The 20,620-nt window shown below is 45.2% G+C and overlaps 1 protein-coding gene across 4 annotated transcripts in view; it reads right to left on the reverse strand.

Annotated features, from left to right (window-relative positions):
• Window positions 1-20,620, reverse strand: part of SLC13A3 (solute carrier family 13 member 3) — an 83,659-nt gene that overhangs the window by 38,276 nt on the left and 24,763 nt on the right. For 3 of the 4 annotated variants that reach the window (XM_025000636.2, XM_025000635.2, NM_001080288.2), the window contains 2 exon segments: window positions 16,769-17,034; window positions 13,665-13,828 (listed from right to left, as the gene is read on the reverse strand). In XM_025000636.2, coding sequence (XP_024856404.1) covers window positions 13,665-13,828; window positions 16,769-17,004 — 400 coding nt within the window. In that variant the 5' untranslated portion in view covers window positions 17,005-17,034. 4 annotated transcript variants of the gene reach the window in all.

Raw genomic sequence — 20,620 nt, forward strand, 5'->3', positions numbered from 1 at the left:
CATGTGTCAATATTATGTAGCCAAAGCCCTTGAACCTGTGAGAAAACAATTTCCTGACTTTCTTGTTATTCATTATATGGACGATATACTGTTTTTGGCCCCATCTGTTTTAGAGACTCAACGTATGTTTAATATAGCTCAACGATGCTTAAAAGACTCTGGATTAATTATTGCCCCTGAAAAAATTCAAACCTCTACACCTTACCATTACTTAGGATCTATTGTTAATAGACAAAATGTCACTCCCCAACTAACACAAATTCGTATGGATAAATTATCAACCTTGAATGATTTTCAAAAACTTTTAGGTGATATAAACTGGATTAGACCCTCTTTGGGCATTGCAAATTATCAACTGACTAATTTATTTAATACTTTGAAAGGAGACCTTGATTTAAATAGCCCTCATTCACTTTCACAAGATACACGAGAGGAACTCGTGTATTTTAGTAAACTCATGAATTTAGTACAAAATAAATTACAAAAACAATTTCTTACTCATATTAGAGAGTTGTTTATACTCCCTTCTCTCCATTCTCCCACCAGACTTCTTGCCCAACAAGAACACCCGGTAGAATGGATCTATACACATTTTAGAGGGACAAAGTCACTTACGCCCTATCTTGATTTAATCGCTCTAATAATTATCAATGGGAGAAATAGAACTAAGACTTTGATTGGCTCCAATCCCCATAAAATTGTATTATCTATTAATGAAACTCAATTTGAAAATGCATTACAAACTTCTACCAATTTTCAAATAGCCTTCTTAGACTATTTTGGAAAAATTTCATTTCATTATCCTTCTAATAAACTTTGAAATTTCTTCAAAAATACTGAATTTATTATCTCTCACATTGTTACATCACAACCTATACGTCAAGCTGATGTTTTCTATATAGATGGGAGTAAAAACTCTAAAGCCTCATTTTGGTTTCTCAAAAAATATAAAGTCTTTTATACTAAATTTCATTCTGCTCAACAAAATGAATTATATGCTCTTATTCAGGTTATTCACCTACATCCTTACCCTATTAATATAGTTTCTGACTCCTCATATTCAGTTTTTGTATTAAAAAATATAGAAAATTCTACTATAAATTCTAATCAATCTATTATTCAACAACTTTTTCTTGAATTACAATCCATTATTATATATTACTCATATTCGAGCACATTCCGGCCTTCCCGGTCCAATGACTTATGGTAATGAACAAACTGATAAGCTCGTTTTTTTTGCTACTCCTAAAGAACAACATGCTCTATTACATAATAATGCTGGCTCCTTATACCAGATTTGGAAAATTCTATACCGCCATGCTAAAGAAATCATTAGTAATTGCTCTACTTGTAGACTCCTACATCTTCGACCCATTTCACAAGGTATCAATCCTCGAGGATTACAACCCAAAGAAATATGGCAAATGGATGTGACTCATTGCCCTGAGCTTTCTCCATCTTCTTTTTTACATGTCTATATTGATACAAATTCTTCTTTTATATGGGCCACACCTCTTTTAGGTGAAGCTACACAACACGTTATAACCCACCTGTTAGCTTGCTTTGCAGTAATGGGAACACCTAGTTGCATAAAAACAGACAATGGCCCTGCTTATATCTCTAAGCAATTCAAACAATTTTTACAATCTTTTTCTATCAAACATATTACAGGCATTCTTTTTAATCCACAAGCATAAGACATAGTTGAATGAGCACATCACACACTGAAACTACAAATAAAAAAATTAAAAAGGGGGAATACACAGGAACAATTCTATCTTTCCTATCCAGAGCAGACTTTACTAGATTCCCATGCAAGATATTCTTTAATCCTATAACTATTGTTAATACAGCTTTATTTGTTTTAAATTTTTTAAACTTACCACAAGGAGATATCTTGACAAGAGCAGAAAAACATCTTGAGGAATTGAAGGAAACTTCTCTTCCTCTGCTCATTTGGTATCAAGATGGGCTAACTAAACAATGGAATCTGGGAAATTAATCTTACAGGGAAAGGGGTATGCTTGTATTTCTCCAGATGGATCTAAAGAACTCACCTGGCTCCCTCTTCGGAAGATCTGCCCCAAGGGAGCCTCCGGCGTTCAAAATAAAGATGAAACCAAAAAACCCCTGGGAGGAAGAAATTCCAATACAGGCCATGGCAGCTCTGAAAATCTCCAAGAAGACCAAAACATTCAGGTTGTGATGAAAGTGGTGGAAGAAGTAAAACTGGACGAAGCGATGGAAAGTGACTGCAGAGTGGGGAGGAGGAGCAGGTAGACTCGTGATCAGGTCAACAGAGGAGACATATGAGCTGATGGCATTTGAGCTGAGACCTCCAGGATTAAAAGGAGTCAATCATTTGAAGAGCTGTGGGAAGAGGGACTGGGGCAACAGGAACAGCAAGTGCAAAGGCCCTGAGGTGAGAGTGTGTCTGGTATGTTGGGAAGCAGACGGAAGACCAGTGGGGCTGGAGGGGCCTGATGGAGAGGGAGACTAGGAGGAGGTGGGAGACGGGGCAGGGGCTGGGGTAGCAGAAAGTGGTCTGGATCACACAGAGGTCTTGGGGCTCACCATAAGAATTTTAGCTTCTCCTATGAGCCAGCTGGGAGTGGAGCCAGGGGAGAGTTTGAGCAGAGGAGAGTCAGAAAAGGATATGATTTCGTTTCTAAAGAATCCCTTGCTTGACAGGTCAGCCTCCCCACAGGAGAAAACTGAAGAGATTAAAATTTCCTGCAGCTGAAACCATCACCAAGAGCAAAAGAATCCATCCCTGGGCATTGGAAGTGTGATTAATAACTGAACACATGGGTTCAGGGGTCAAGTCTCCATCTGTTGCTTTGTGACCTTAGATCAGTGTGGTTCTCAGCTAGGGTGGATTCTGCCTCCAAGGGACATTGGACAATGTCTGGAGAAATTTTTGGTTGTAGCAACTGAGATTAAGGTACTGGGGGTGTTACTGGTACCTAATGGTCAGAGGTCAGGGATGCTGCTAAACACCTTGTAGCACATGAGTCAGCCCCCACAAGAAAGAATTTTCCCATCTAAGATGTCAAATGGTGCCAAAGTTAAGAAACTGGTTTAGATAAATCCCTTAATCTCCTTGAATTTCTTTAATCCATAAAATGGAAGTAATAATTCCCCTGGGGTTATCAAGAGAATTAAAGAGTTGATTTATTTGCTATAGACAGAATATTTCCATTTAAAGCAAGGACCGGCAAACTTCTTCTGCAGAAGGCCAGACAGTAAATATTTTCGGCTTTGGAGGCCATATGATGTCTGTTGTAACTACTCAAATCTGCCATGGTATCATGAAAGCAGCCCTAGATGATACAGAAATGAGTAAGTGTGACTAAACCTTTATTTTTGGACACTGAAGATTTCATATAATCTTCACATGTCATAAAATCTTCTGCTTGATTTATACAACTATTTAAAAACATAAGAGCTATGCTTAGCTCACAGGCTAGATGAAAAACAGATGGCAGGCTAGATTTGGTGCACCCAAGTTTGCCAGCCCCTGAGTTTAAAAAATTAACAGGAATCTGAGCACTAGTGAGGATTCAGGAAATGTGGGTTACTATTAAGAAAGTACAAGAAAATGGCCCCTGGAGTCTGGAACGGGTCTGATCCAGCTACGACACATCATTGTCTTGTTGGACCAGGATACTCTTACACATCACTGACTCCAGTCACTCTGAGACTGATAAAGTGAGCTAGAGTGAGGACACTGTGACCTTGTTTAAGCGCAAAGCCACTTGCCACCCACAAAATACCAAGCATCCCCTTCTCTTGCTAAAGAAATGGCTACTTCTTACCTAATCACAGAATTGTCCCCAGGTTTTTTTTTTTTCTATTCACTTTATTTTTGGCTGAGCTGGGTCATCCTTGCAGTGCATGGGCTTAGTTGCCCTGCAGCTTGGGGGATCTTAGTTCCTGACCAGGGATCGAACCCATATCTCCAGTATTGCAAGGTGGATTCTTAGCCACCGGACCGCCAGTTTCTGACAGCACCCAACCTAAAGCAAACCCTGCTTCCTTAGGTCCCCACCCCCACCCCAAATGCCCCAACCAAAGTCCAAATAGTGAGAGGTTCTTTCTAATATCCCTGAGTTCTTTGTCATTGCCCATGGTGTGTGTTTTTCCTCGCTGCAGCAGTGATAACAAACTCACCCTGTTTAACTACAAATGCACTTTGGCCACTTTGGACAAAGGAGGAAGGGTCTAGGCTCCAGCTCTGGCCCTTTCCCTGTCTCACCCCAGGGGCTTGGGGAAGTCTCTTCCCTTCTCCACTCTGGGCTGTTCTTTTCCTGCTGGTACCACAAGGGAGCAGGGTTCCACCATGGCTGACTGTTGTTTTTACTGTGCCTAAGGCTGGGGTCTGAAGGCTAAATTCAGATCATCTCCCCCTGGGCCATGGGGACAAGGGCCTCAGGGCTCCCGTGGTGGGAGCTCGCATTCAAATGCAATGTCTGAGGCTGGAGGCCAGGGCACTAAAGCAGGAAGTGAAGGGTTGTTCATAGGACACTGATGCTGGGGTGGGGGGGTGATGCAGAGTCACTCCCTGGGGGCTGACCAGACAGGGAGAACTCTGACCCAGAGACTCCCAGCTGCCACCCAGCTCTCACTCACTCTGTACTCTTCTTACTTGGTCAGGAAAGGCTGTCCCACAGCATCAGATACTTGCAAAGCTCACCAGCATCTCAGGTATAACCACAGCCCGCCCTTCTCAGCCCAGGATGAACATTAGAATGTCCTGAGAAAGCCCAGGTCCCACTCCGGAGGTTCTGGTTTAGAGGCTCTGAGGCCTCAGTATTTTTCGAAAGCTCTACAGGTGGTTCTGTTGTGCAGCCAGGATTGAGAAAGCGTCCCTGAAGTTAGAGATGTGGAACTGATGTCTCCAGTGGCTGTCCATGACCCTACGGGGTGGGGGGTTGTGTGTGCTGACCAGTTTGCCACAGTCCCCACCTGGCCCCTTTCTCATCCCTGGAACCTGGTCGCTGCCAGCATCAGATCTGGAGAGCTGGATATAAAATCCTAGGGCTGCAAACAAGGCATGCATGCATGCTAAGTCGCTTCAGTCGTGCAAAGTCGACTCTTTGCAACACCATGGACTGTAGCCCACCAGGCTCCTCTGTCCATGGGATTCTCCAGGCAAGAACACTGGAGCAGGTTGCCATTCCCTCCTCCAGAGGATCTTCCCGACCCAGGGATCGAAACTGGGTCTCCTGCATTGTGGGCAGATTCTTTACCACCTGTGCCACCAGGGAAGCCCACGGACAAAGCAGAGGAGGATATTCACACACACACACGACTGTAAACAGTAGTTATTGGTAGCAATTAGTTCCATTCCATTAGTAATGTGAAACAGTTTGATACCAAGTATTATTTCCCTCTAATAATGATGCCTTTAACACAGCCTTTGACTGTGTGGATCACAATAAACTGTGGAAAATTCTGAAACAGATGGGAATAACAGACCACCTGACCTGCCTCTTGAGAAACCTGTATGGAGGTCAGGAAGCAACAGTTAAAACTGGACATGGAACAACAGATTGGTTCCAAATAGGAAAAGGAGTACGTCAAGGCTGTATATTGTCACCCTGCTTATTTAACTTATATGCAGAGTACATCATGAGAAACGCTGGGCTGGAGGAAGCACAAGCTGGAATCAAGATTGCCGGGAGAAATATCAATAACCTCAGATATGCAGATGACACTTATGGCAGAAAGTGAAGAAGAACTAAGAGCCTTTTGATGAAAGTAAAGGAGGAGAGTAAAAAAGTTGGCTTAAAGCTCAACATTCAGAAAACTAAGATCATGGTACCTGGTCCCATCACTTCATGGGAAATAGATGGGGAAACAGTGGAAACAGTGGCTGACTTTATTTTGGGGGGCTCCAAAATCACCGCAGATGGTGATTACAGCCATGAAATTAAAAGACACTCCTTGGAAGGAAAGTTATGACCAACCTAGACAGCATATTAAAAAGCAGAGACATTACTTTGTCAACAAAGGTCCATCTTGTCAAGACTATGGTTTTTCCAGTGGTCATGTATGGATGTGAGAGTTGGACTGTGAAGAAAGCTGAGCACTGAAGAATTGATGCTTTTGAACTGTGGTGTTGGAGAAGACTCTTGAGAGTCCCTTGGACTGCAAGGAGATCCAGTCCATCCTAAAGGAGATGAGTCCTGGGTGTTCATTGGAAGGACTGGTGTTGAAGCTGAAACTCCAATACTTTGGCCACCTGATGCAAAGAGCTGACTCATTTGAAAAGACCCTGATGCTGGGAAAAATTGAGGGCAGGAGGAGAAGGGGACGACAGAGGATGAGATGGCTGGATGGCATCCCCAACTCAATGGACATGGGTTTGGGTGGACTCCGGGAGTTGGTGATGGACAGGGAGGCCTGGCGTGCTGAGGTTCATGGGGTCAAAAAGAGTCGGACACAATTGAATGACTGAAGTGAACTGAATAACGATGATGATAAAGTCAGTGAAGATGAAGTAGAAAAAAACATTGGAAAACCAAGGTGCTACTCAGCCCCTCATCCCTTTGCTTCCTGTGACCACGGTGACCCACGTGACCACATGAAAACAGGCCAAAGTCTCCAAAGATTGTAAGTTCCCTGGGTCCAGAAATCACTGGCTGGTTAGGAGCTTGGTGCTTATGTAAGGTCTTATTCAAATAATAACAATCCCGGAGCTGGTATCAGGCAGGGGGAGCTGAACGTTCACATTTGTAATCTTACAGCAGTCTGGGAACAACCTAGGAGAGCTGAGCAGGGTTATTACCTTCCTCTTTACACCTGGGGAAACAGGCCTGGACAGATAGGGCATAGTTGGGATTGAGATGACCCATTGGGTCATCATAATGACCCAGTTGAATTTTGGGGGCAGAGTTTTTAATGGCAGAGTTGGGCCTGTTCCCAGGACTGCTGATTTGCCACCCCTGAGTCTCGCCCCATCTCCAAAGGCACCTACCTGGCTCAAACCTAGAACAGCTAACTATAATGTAAGCTCCCCAGCATGACTGAAATGTTCTTGAAGTTTGGCACATGGAAGGCCCTTAGAAAAGAGTTCTTGTGTCGAATTTGGAAAAGAGCACCCCAGGGAGAACAAAGACCCCAGGTTAGGCAGGTGTATACTTGTTCCTTTATTTAACATTCACAACCACTCGGGCAGTAAGGACTTATCTCTCCATTTTATATATTAGGAAACTGAGGCTTAGAGCAATTCAGTAACTGGGTTGTTTATTAATTGATAGATTCCACACATTTATTGATCACCTACTACATGCCAAACAGTGTTCTAGATGAACAATACTATAGTTCACAGCAAGGAAAAGGATGGACATAAGCTCCCTTGGAAGTTGGAGTCCATGGAGATGGGTAATCAACAAATAAATCCTTCTCAATTAGGAGTCATGGGAAACTTCAATATGAATCGAGATGTAGGGTCTTATTACCCACTCTTTCTGATTCTTGGAACCCTTATACTGGTTTTTATATAATGGCAACTGTATGCTCTAAGTTGCTTCAGTCGTGTCCGACTCTGTGTGACCCCATAGACGGCAGCCCACCAGGCTCCCCTGTCCCTGGGATTCTCCAGGCAAGAACACTGGGCATCTGTGTAACTGCCACGTATTACCCACATCTGTGTGCCAGGATCTCATTTCTCCTGTACGCTTCACAATGATATACACAAGATGGGAGATTTTGTCCTCATTTAATAGATGAGAAAAGAGCCTCGGGAAGAGGCCCCTCTCCCAGCCTCATGAATGAAAAGGGAAGGAGAGGGCAGTGCTTAGCTGAGCCGACAAGACTGCTTTGGGAATGGTGGCATCTTCGGCATTCCTAAAGGAAAGACATGAGGGGCAAGCCAGCCTGTTTTTCTTTCTTTTTGGTTAATTTATTTGGCTGTGCTGGGTCTTAGTTGTGGCTAGAGGGATCTTTAATTGCAGCATGTGGGCTCTAGTTCCCTGACCAAGGAGCAAATCCAGGATCAAACTGCATTGGGAGCATGGTCTTAGCTACTGAACTCCCAGGGAGGTCCCAAGCCAGCCTTCTTTGGGCAGAAAAAATGAGGGGAAAGCGTTGTAGAGTTTAGGTTCAAAAGCCTGGTGGTCCCCTTACTGGCTGAGGGGCTCTGGGCAAATACTTCACCATTTTGTGCACCAGTTTCACCCTCTGAAATGGACCACCCCTTCAGGGATGAAGTGCAGGATCTAATCAGAGCATGCGTTGTAGAAGGATGCTGGAGAAGCCACCACCCATGCAGCCCTGGTCCCCCAGGCAGTGCAAGGAGCCAAGTGTGTAACAGAACTGCAGAGAAGCAGCAGGGCTGCCCTCCAAGACTGAGGACCCCCAGGGTCTTGTCCAGCGAGCCCTGCCCTGCCCCAGGCTCTATCTTGTCCTGGCACGTGCCTGTAAGCACAGATTCCAGATTCAGACAAAACTCAGCAACTAACACACCATGTTGCTTTGGGCAAATCATTTTGCCTCTCTGACCCTCAGTCTCTTCATCTTTAAAATGGGGATGATCTTCTTCATAGTACGGTTATGAAGATTAAATGAGGGAATGGGTCTGAAAAATTTAGCACAGGCACAGGGCGTCCTTAGACAATGGCAGCTCACATCACCCTCACTGTTGTTGCTCTGGGCTCCCCTCAGGGACCTCGAGCCTCCAGGAGCCTCCCCGCCCCTGTCCGGGCCCCGACCAGAGTCTCCACTCTGTCTACCCCCTGCCCTCACCTCCTGCCACCGGGACAGAACACAGAAACTGGATGAAAGGCAACTCTCTTTGCCCTGGAATTACCTGGTTTAGGTCTGAGGGCTGATCATTAACCAATCCCTGCTCTCTGATCCCACCGCCTATGAAAGCAGATGTCTGCCCCCGCCGCCCGCCCCAACAGGGTCTCCTGCCTCCTGACATCCTGCAGAGCAAGGGGAGAGACTCTGGATCTCACTTATGTACTGACGCTGTGTGTGACCTTGGGCAAGCCCCTTCCCCTTCCTGAGTCTCAGGTTTTACTTCTTCTTTCACATAATCAGCTTTCACACTTTTCCCCCCGCTTTGCCACTAAACTCTTGGTTGGGGGGAAACTTCTGTGGGAGGTAGATCAACAGAAGAGCACAGGCTGTAAAGTCGGCCAGACTGGATTCAAAATACCAGAGCTGCTGTTTTGAAACTACGTGACCTTGGGGACTACAATCAACCACTTCTTCAGTTTCTCCCTCCTTTTCTATTCCTCTAAATGAGGTCAATACTATTTCCATGTTAGTCAGAGGTAAGGTCCTAAGATGAGACCGACTTAGCACAAAGTAAGTGCTCAACAAACATCAGAGACAGTTACTTGGAAGCTCAGGGTATAAAGTATGATAAAGAGGGAGCAGCTGGGTTGCAATGAGAGAAGGAGCAGAGTTAACGACTTGCTGCCACCCCACAGTGACTATGAGGCAGTGTCTTGGAGCCCCAAGACTCAGGGGAAACAGTTTGGAAACTGACAAAGCCAATACTGAAGAGTGAAGGTGTTAGTTGCTCAGTTGTGTCTGACTCTTTATGACCCCACGGACTGTAACCTGTCAAGCTCCTCTGTCCATGGGATTCTCTGGGCAATAATACTGGAGAGGGTAGCCATGCCCTTCTCCAGAGGATCTTCCCAACCCAGGGATCAAACCTGGTTTCCTGCATTGCAGGCAGATTCTTTACTGTCTGAGCCAATACTAGGCATCTGCTAGGGAATACTCGAGATCTGCATACTATGGTCCACAGGCTGAATCCTGCCTGCTGCCTGCCAGCTATGGTTTTAAGTGAATGGAAAAAAAATCGGTAGAAGAATAATATTTTGTGATGTAAAAATTATACAAGTTTTTAATTTCAGCACCTACAAGCAAAATTTCATTGGCTCACAGCCACACCCACTCATTTACATATCATCTATGGATGGTTTCTCCGTGCAAGGGCAGAGTTGAGTGGTTGTGACAGAATGGCCAGCAAAGGGTTAAATATGTTACTGTCTTGTCATTTACAGAAAGAGTTTGCTGACCCCTGCTATAGAACAGCTCTTCCTGCCCACATGGAAGACTTTGACCTTGTATAGATCATGGCGTTGCTACTTTATCAACAATGTGATTGATTCTGGACATAGCATGTCACCTCTCTGAACCTCACCTGTAAAGGACTTATAACTATTTCTAGCTTTCAGGGCTGTCATGAAAATAAAATAAGCAAGACCCTTGAGTGCGTGATGGAGAAATACCCGTATCACAGTAAATGAGATTAACTTAGATGGTGTGTGCTTGTGTGCTCAGTCGCTCAGTCCTGTCCAACTCTGCAACCACAGGGACTGTAGCCCCCAGTCTCCTGGAATTTTCCAGGCAAGAATATTGGTGTGGGTTGCCATGCCCTCCAGGGACTGAATCTATGTCTCCTGTGGCTTCTGCATTGGCAGGCAGATTCTTTACCACTGAGCCTCCTGGGAAGCCAACTTAGATGGTACATGAATCAGAGTTTAGATGTTTAACAGGTAATTATTTTCACGTATATTCGAAAAAATAGCACACACAATGCTCGTGGTTTCATAGATAAGGCTTGTTGTGTTTGTTGGGGTAAATGATCGAAAGGTACTGGGGCAGACCTACCATCTCAGCTCTCAACACACACCTCCATCTTTGGGTCCCAGGTAGCATCTCTCATCCGCAGCATCCTATTCACATCTCAGCCAGACCGAGTAGGAAGCAGGCAGGGAAGGACCAGAAGCTGCACACACCATTCCTAATCATACCCCATTGGCTAATCGTGATCACATGACCATATCTAGTTGCAAAGGAAGCTGAGACATTCAGCCTTTTCTCTGCACCGTCATGTGCCAAGGTAGGGGTTCTATTATTAAAACTGCAAAGGAAGAATTAAGATTGCAATCTCTGCCCTCTTATATACCAATTTAAAAACCTCCTTTTGAAACACATCTGTGTAAACATCTGAGTTAAATCTGAGTTGAATTCACCCATTCCAGTCCATCTTAGTTCGCTGATTCCTGGAGTGTCGATGTTCACTCTTGTCATCTCCTGATAGATGGGGAAACAGTGAAAACAGTGGCTGACTTTATTTTTCTGGGCTCCAAAATCACTGCAGATGCTGATTGCAGCCATGAAATTAAAAGACACTCCTTGGAAGGAAAGTTATGACCAACCTAGACAGCATATTAAAAAGCAGAGACATTACTTTGTCAACAAAGGTCCATCTAGTCAAGGCTATGGTTTTTTCAGTAGTCATGTATGGATGTGAGAGTTGGACTATAAAGAAAGCTGAGCGCCGAAGAATTGATGCTTTTAAACTGTGGTGTTGGAGAAGACTCTTGAGAGTCCCTTGGACTGCAAGGAGATCCAACCAGTCCATCCTAAAGGAGATCAGTCCTGGGTGTTCATTGGTGGACTGATGTTGAAACTGAAACTCCAATACTTTGGCCACCTGATGCAAAGAGCTGACTCATTTGAAAAGACCCTGATGCTGGGAGGGATTGAGGGCAGGAGGAGAAGGGGACGACAGAGGATGAGATGGTTGGATGGCATCACCGACTCGATGGACATGGGTTTGGGTGAACTCCGGGACTTGGTGATGGACAGGGAGGCCTGGCATGCTGCAGTTCATGGGGTCACAAAGAGTTGGACACGACTGAGCAACTGAACTGAACTGTGTAAACAAAAAGAAAGACGTTTTAAAGCAGACAGGATATGGCAGCCATTTTGAAATTAGGAAGGGAAGACCAAGGGAATCACAGAGAAGCCAGTGAACAGTCTTGACATCCCTGTGCCTGTGAAATGACCTGGCACTGCCCTTCTCTGACAAGGAAGATAACCCTTTGTTCTTTAAGTCACTTGCAGACAGACATCCTCTTATCTGCAGCCAAAAGAGTTCTCACTGATGCTGCTGATTCCACGGGGAAGGGAGTGGGCTCTGTAGCCAGGCTGCCTGGGTGCAAAGCTGGGCTCTGCCATTTGCATGCTGTGTGACTCGGGGAAGTCAGTTCTCCTCTCTGAGCCCTCATTTAGTCATTTCAAGATACAGCAGCCACTTGTGTTTTGTCGCCTTTAGAACACAATTTCTGAGATTTAACTGAATCTAATTCCTCAGCTCACAGTAGGTTCTCATTCTGTATTGCACGAGGCCACTCTTTTTATTTATTAATTTGGTCCCTTTTATCTCCATTTCCCAATTCCATCCTTTTCAGAGCAACCCCTCTGATGCATCGAATGTGTTGCTTTTCCTTTGTTTGTGTTGTAAGTATTTTTAATTTACATAGTGGTATTGTGTTCTCTTGGGTCGGCCCAAACATTTGTTTGGGTTTTTCCAGGAGGTGTTACAGGCTTCCCTGATAGTTCAGTTGGTAAAGAATCTGCCTGCAATGCAGGAGACCCCGATTCAATTCCTGTGTCGGGAAGATACCCTAGAGAAGGGATAGGCTACCCACTCCAGTATCCTTGAGTTTTGCTGTGGCTCAGCTGGTAAAGAATCCGCCTGCAATGTGGGAGACATGGGTTCGATCCCTGGGTTGGAAAGATCCCCTGGAGAAGGGAAAGGCTACCCACTCCAGTATACTGTCATGGAGAATTCCATGGACTGTATAGTCATGGGGTCACAAACAGTCGGACATGACTGAGCGACTTTCACTTTCATAAGGTGTTACAGAAAGCCCCGTGAACTTTTGGGCCAAACCAAAATAACTCATTCTGGCTTTCCCAATAACAACTAGGTTTTACGAGATTTATATAAATATGCATGAACGCTAAGTTGCTTCTGTTGTGTCAGACTCTTTGTGACTCTATGGACTGTAGCCCAGCAGGCTCCTCTGTCCATGGGATTCTCTAGGCAAGAGTACTGCCATGCCCTCTTCCAGGGGATCTTCTCGACCCAGAGATCAAACCCACATTCACTGTGGCTCCTGCATTGCAAGCGTATTCTTGACTGTTGAGCCAATGGCTAAGCCTTATATAACTTTATGTCTCTCTGAGTCTTTCCTCCAGAAAGCAGTTTGGTGCTCAGTGAGGGTGCCCTCCACAATCTACCTCCTCCATTACTGGCAGTGGTGGCCATATCTGAACCCTGGCCCTGACCCAGCATACCACAGGGGCTGCTGTGCTAAAGACGGTCACATGACATGGGTCTCCTTCTGGACTTTTGGTACTTGCATTCAGGGCTAAATTTCTGCATTCCAGGGTATATGAACCCTTAATTTGATTAAATATTTGCAGAATGCCCTTAAGAAAGGGCGATCGTTCACACTCTGTAGCAGCAAAGAGAGTTCCAGTGGCCCCCATTCCTGCCAACATTGGGCACTCTCCAGCCTTCTTATTTTTGCCAATCTCACTGAAGTACATTTCATTGTTGTTTCAATTTACATAGTACCTACTTCATAAGGCTGTTTTGAGAGGCCAAGGAGGTAATGTACGTAAAGTGTTTAACTCATTGCTTAGTACATAGTAAATGCTAAAAAGGTACCGTGGTTTGATTTAGCTAATCCTCAGTTACTCTCATTATTGAACTTGGCACATAGTAGGTGCTCAATAAGTGCATCCCCTCTGCCTTCCCCGGCACCGCTTGATCATCCCCACTCCCACTCTCCCACCCTGGTGGAGTTGCTCCCAGTGCCTTCCCACAGACTCACCCGCAGTCTCTTCACTCTCCCAGCTGAGGTCCTTATGAGACTCCCTGTGGCCGAAGAGACTCTTCAAGATGGCATTGGCGATGGGCAGCATCATGGCGGTAGAGGCAGTGTTGCTCAGCCACATGGACAGAAACGAGGTGGTCGCCATCATCCCCAGGATGAGCCTGGGGACACAGGGAGTTAGGGGGTAGATCTAGAACCAGGGCCCCTGGTCCCAGTTTGCATCCCACTTGTCTACAGATGGAAAGTCAGGGCCCAGCAAGGACGAGCCAGTGACCAATGGAAACCAAATCCACTCACCATGCTTATTCTAGCTCTTAAGGAAATTGACTAGCTGTATGTAAGTGAACTGACCTCAAGTACCCAGGGTAAAATAGTTCCGGAGGGGCACCAACCCTAAATTTTCTCTCCTTTGCCCCCAAATCCTTAATGGCTCCCATTGCAGAAAAAAAGATGCCTTGACACCAAGATTTTTCACTATTTTACCCTAAACAGTCTTTTCAGCCTCCTCTCCCTCATCCCTTCTTCCCAGGCACCCTTCTCAGGCTCTGCTGAATTTCTCATCAGCCCCCAAACATGCCCTGATGCCCAGACTGCCTGCCATCACTTGGTCCTTCCCACCAATAAGAATCTAAATTTAGTGGGCTTTTTTCCCTTTACGTTGAATTCTTAATCCACCCTAAATTTATTTAGATGTATAGACTACATATTAAAAAGCAGAGACATTACTTTGTCAACAAAGGTCCATCTAGTCAAGGCTATGGTTTTTCCAGTAGTTATGTATGGATATGAGGGTTGGACTATAATGAAAGCTGAGCGCCAAAGAATTGATGCTTTTAAACTGTGGTGTTGGAGAAGACTCTTGGGAGTCCCTTGGACTGCAAGAAGATCCAACCAATCCATCCTAAAGGAGATCAGTCCTGGGTGTTCATTGGAAGGACTGATGTTGAAGCTGAAACTCCAATACTTTGGCCACCTGATGTGAAGAGATGGATGGCATCACCGACTCAATGGACATGAGTTTGGGTAAACTCTGGGGGTTCGTGATGGACAGGGAGGCCTGGCGTGCTGCGGTTCATGGGGTCACAAAGAGTTGGACATGACTGAGTGACTAAACTGAACTGATAAAGCAGAGTCAGATCTAAGAAGATTTTTTTTTAATGAATTAATTATACCAACATCTACCATTTATTGAATCCTTCCCTTCCCCACAGATCTAGATTTCTTCCAGATTATTTATTATTTGTTTTAAAAATCTGTTTCTGAACTAGTATCATACTGTTTTCATTGTTATAACTTTAAAACCCTGAATATTCATTGAAAGGACTGTAACTGAAGCTCCAAAACTTTGGCCACCTGATATGAGGAACCAACTCATTGGAAAATACCCTGATGCTGGGAAAGATTGAGGGCAGGAGGAGAAGGAGACGATGGAGCTTGAGATGGTTGGATGGCATCATCAATTCAATGAACATGAGTTTGAGCAAACTGTAGGAGATAGTAAAGGACAGGAGAGCCTGGCATGCAGCAGTCCATGGGTCGCAAAGAGTTCAGCAGAACTTAGTGACTGAACAGCAACAAACTTTAAAACGTGTTTGATAGTAGCCTCATCCTTTCTTTAGTGTCAAATACAACCTCCTCCAGAAGGAAGTCACCTGGGTGGCATCCAGCTTCTCATCCTCATTTGCTCCCCACATGGCAGCCAAGAGGAATTTTTAAAAAATGCCAATCCAGTCATGTCACTCCCCAGCTTAGAATTCTTTAAAGCAGAGATTCATAGACAGAGGGGCCATGGATATAATTCAGGATGGAAATGATGGGAGTAAATGAAACTCTACTTTACTAACATCTAATATTCCCTCATAGGTTAGTTGGTAAAGAGTCTGCCTGCAATGCAGGAGACCCTGGTTCGATTCCTGGGTCGGGAAGATCCACTGGAGAAGGGATAGGCTACCTACTCCAGTACTCTCGGGCTTCCCTCGTGACTCAGCTGATAAACAATCTGCCTGCAACACAGGAGACCTGGGTTCAATCCCTGGGTTGGGAAGATCCCCTGGAGAAGGGAAAGGCTACCCACTCCAGTATTCTGGCCTGGAGAATTCCATGGGCTGTATAGTCCATGGGGTCGAAAAGAGTCAGACACAACTGAGTGACTTTCACTTTCCCTTCACTTTCACTTCAATAGAAATTGAACATTTCCTTCAGTGATTAATGAAAACAATAAAGTTCAGTATTATTATAAAGGACTTGGTTACAGCCTCAAAACTACAATTACTAGGCTGTTGCTAGATCTCATCATTTATTGTGTTAATAAAGAAGTTCACATGGTATTCTATCAGAAATTTTTTTCTATCACAGATTTGTGTGGTTTTAAAACATTATTTGGATAAGTTCATTTTGCTGTGATTGTTGTTGTTTTAACTCCTACATGTGCTTTATGCATTTAAATAACATTACTGGGAAGGACGCCTTAAGATGCAGCAAACTGCAAAAAAAAAAACAAAACAAAACAATAACTTCATTTTAAAGGCCATTCAATTCTCTTAAAATGAAAGTCTGAATCCTATCCAGGAGGCCCGAGGCCCCATAGGAATGGACCCTATCTCCTGTCTCTCCAAGGCCATCTTTCCATCCACTCCCCACCCACTGAATCACCTTGGCTGGTAAATAGAAAACCAGGATGACAGAGCCAGCGCTTACTGTACAGACTCTCATATTGTCATTTTATAAGCAGAGAGAGGGTAAGTCACTCCCAGAGCAGGAAAGGTAGGATTCAGCCCCAAGTCACCTGAGTCGAACTACTAACACAGCCCCCCTCTAAAACTACTGGACACGAATCCCTGGGTGAGGTCTGGGAACCAGCATTTCAACTGACTCCCAAGTGATTCTTATGTAATTTTGAAAACCACCCAAGAGCCTAGCACTGTGTCTGGCACACAGAGTGGGGCTCACTAAATATTTGGGAAATGATTGAACAAGTGGATGGTGGGACATGATGAGTTTGTTGCATCAGATGACCAGAGCGGGAAGGGTGGGTTTGGGCTCCGAGAACGGGGCCCCTCTGCCTCTCCACCTCTGAGCTGGACCCCATTACCTGGCCTTACCTGGCTGGCTGGACCCCGGTGAGCATCAGGACCTTGAGGGCAATTCTCCGGTGCAGGTTCCACTCCTCAATGGCGCTGGCCATGATCAGACCGCTGAGGAAGAGGAAGTTGGTGTCCAGGAAGTACTGGGCGCAGACCTTGTTGGAGGGCAGGATGCCCAAGAAGGGGAAGAGGACGATGGGCAGCAGGGCTGTCACCGAGAGGGGCAGGGCCTCGGTGCACCAGTACACCGCCATGAGCAGGATGACGAACAGGCAACGACCTTCCTGCAGCGGGGAGATGCAGGCTTAGGAGGGTCAGCAGAACTTGGGGTGGCAGGGACAGAAGAGATCCTGGAGAAGGGCCCATCCCCAAGGCACGTTCCTTGGGGAGGCAGTGGAGAGGGTACGTGCCCAAGGCTCAGACCTTGAGCAGGTGGTGTCATTGATCTGAGCCTCATTTTACTCAACTATAAAGTGGGGGAGCCATACCTGTCATTTTATAGGACTGTGTGAAGGTCACGTGAAATAGCCCCATTGTCTTTGAAGTAGTCCCTGAGATGAGCACGAGAGTGAAAGCGGTTTGAGGGACTTCCCTGGTGGTCCAGTGGTTAAGACTCAGTGCTTCCACCGCAGGGGGCACAGGTTCGATCCCTGGTGGGGGAGCTAAGGTCTCTCATGCCACATGGTACAGCCAAAAAGAGAGAGAGTGTGTGAAAGTGAAAGTAGTTTGCTTGATGGGCAAGCCTAGAAAGCTCTGAAAGGGCACTGAGGAAGTGAAATAGAGAAGGAAGCCAAGATGATTTATTAACGAGACGGTTACCGCTGTGGGCAGCTGGAGTGCGATCTTGATCAGGACCCCTGAAGAAAGGGTAGATCAGACCTCAGAGTAGTCCCCCTGGGAGGCAAGGAAGCAGCCAACTCTTGGTCATCATTGGTTGAGGGTTGCTCGTGGGAGCGTTAACTCCCCAGCACTTGGGCCTGCCCTGTGCAGCAGCCAGAGAACATGCTCCTGCCGAGCATCCTGGGTTCAGTAAGAAGCTACCAGCCTGTGCAGAATGGTGAGTGCCCAAGGGGATGCAGAAAGAGCCCCAGTAGCTACTGCTGCACCCACACGCGGCATTTAGCACAATGTCCAATACCCGGTACACACTCTATAAAGAGTGACGATAGTTACTGATATTTATTGAGCTATTGGTCTTCCTAGGTGGCTCAGTGGTAAAGAATCCACCTGCCAATGTAGGAGATGCAGGTTCGATCCCTGGGTGGGGAAGATCCGCTGGAGGAGGAAACAGCAACCCACTCCAGTATTCTTGCCTGGAGAATCCCATGGACAGAGGAGCCTGGTGGACTATAGTCCATGGTATTGCAAAGCAGTCAGACACGATTTAGTGACTAAACAATAGCGACAACCTTGGGTGATTAAGTACCAGGTGTTGTTTATTCCTCACAAAATCCCAGTGAAGTAGGTGCAATTAATATGACCGTTTGATGGATTGGCAATTTAAGATGCAAGGAGGTCACTATCGAGGCAATGACTGTGAACCAAAACAGTCTGCCTCCAGAGCCACCTCTCTTAACCGAGTTGTCAGCTGATTACTAGAATCTAGGACAGCTTGACAATGCAATTTCAAAGATCCAAAACAAAACAGATTGAGGCTGATTCAAGTGCAATCTATTCCAGAGACATCCTCACAGACACATGGAAATAATGTTTCACCAACGAGTTAGGCATCTCTTAGCATGGTCAAGTTGACTGATGAAATTAACCTGAAAGCAGATTTTTATACCTTACTGGTTTTCTCCTCCACTAGAATGTAAACTCTAGGAGGGCTGGGATTATATCCCTGAAGCCAAGAGCAGTGCCTGGAACTTTTAGTAGGAACCCAAAGTATTTGTTGACATGACTAATACTTGTAACTCAGAGACAGTGCTTACAACATGCTCCCTGTCTTCCATTCTGCAAACATTACTCCTGACCAGACTGGGAGTTGAGACTAGGAAAATGACTGGGACATTGTCATGCACTTTTACCAGCAAATCTGTGCCAATCATAGGACCATTTTCAATAGTTAGTTCTTCTCAAACTCAAGTGACCTTATCAGACTCTACCCACCTAGTATTCCTCAAGTGGTGTGCTGGGAAATGATTAACAACTGACTCTCTGAAAAACTGCAGGTATGTGTGTGTAAAAGTTCTTAATTACTACTCAATTCAGCTAAGAAGTCACTCAAGTCATCGATCAATGAGTTTAGTTCCACTATGAATGTGTGTGTGCTAAGCTGTGTCCGACTGTTTGGGACACCATGGATTGTAGCCCACCAGGCTCCTCTGTCCAGGAATTTTCCAGGCAAGAAGACTGGAGAGGGTTGCCATTTCCTACCAGCGCATCTTCCAGACCCAGGGATTGAACCCATATCTCCTGCATTGGCAGGCGAATTCTTTACCCCTAGTGCCACCTGGAATGTTAGTTATATTTTCCTTTATATTAATTATTAAGACAAATGGACTCAATGAATAGTCCATTTATCAATGGTGTGTCTTCTTTACTGAATCAAATGATGGTTTTCAAATACTGGAGGAGGGGACTTCCCTGACGGTTCAGTGGTTACAACTTTGCCTTCCAATGCAGAGGGGTGTGGGTTTGTTCCCTGGTTGGAGAGCCAAGATCCCTTGTGCTTCATGGTCAAAAAGCCAAATCATAAGGCAGAAGCAATATTGTAATAAACTCAATAAAGACTTAAAAAATGATCTGCATGAAAAGACGTTGGACAAAAAGTTCCTCATTTTTTGTGCTATTCACAATGTCCCAGCTATAGACAACACATTTTAAGTGTGATCTGCATTACTAAATTTTCCCATCACCTTAAGACTAGACAAGCGCCCAAACAATAAGCCAAGCCCTGGTTTGTAGTGTTTACTGATTCCTATGGTGTGAATACCTCCACATGGCTGATTTGAAGCCACCAAGTTACATCACTGGGCACAGAATGCTGGGAGATGGACAGTGTCACAACACTCTACAGTATTTCCACTGTACAGTTAGAGGTAAATAATAGTAGAGGTAGATAACCGTAGATGTAAATAACATCAAGACCTTACAAAATAGTAACACAATTAGGAAGTGATGAGCTTTGACTATCTATTACCTTTGTTTTGATATATTTTATTTAACACCAGTTCATAAAATTTCACCTTAAATAGTGTCTACGTTCAACAACTAGGTAGCAAAGTTCATGAAAATCTAACCATCGGGTCTCGTGAGCCAGAAGTACACGGCTCCAGTCACGGTTGTGGGCCTCCAGGCAGAAACACAAACATGGACTCCCCAAGGAGTCAAGGTCACTCTGGTGCAAACTTGACATTCTTCAACCCATGTGTGGTATCATGCTCCATCATGCACCCATCGTTTAAAAATAATACAACTGTTTGCTGTCAAAGCTTGCTGCTGGCTTTGGAAGACATGCCGCATCTATCCTGTTTTATATACGACCTGACAGGCCAATAGGTATTTCAGTTTGAAAAAGATACGTGTGTCTAATCAAGCAAATACCATAGGCTGGGTGGCTTAAACAGCAGACAATTATTTTTCACAGTTCTGGAGACCAGAAGCTCTGGGGTCCAGGTGTCAGCAGATTTGGGTTGTGGGGAGAACTCCATTTGTGACTCATAGATGGCTGTCTTCTCCTTACGTCCTTACTTGGTCCTTCTTTGGTGCCAGGCATAGAGAAACATCTTTCTTCTAATAAGAGCTATAAGTTCATTCCCAGGCTTCCCAGGTGGCGCTAGTGGATAAAGAACCCACTTGCCATGGCAGGAGACATAAGAGTTTTGGGTTTGATCCCTGGGTCAGGAAGATCCCCTGGAGGAGGAA

The sequence above is a fragment of the Bos taurus genome, chromosome 13, assembly GCF_002263795.3.
Source record: "Bos taurus isolate L1 Dominette 01449 registration number 42190680 breed Hereford chromosome 13, ARS-UCD2.0, whole genome shotgun sequence".
In the NCBI taxonomy this organism is placed as follows: domain Eukaryota; kingdom Metazoa; phylum Chordata; class Mammalia; order Artiodactyla; family Bovidae; genus Bos; species Bos taurus.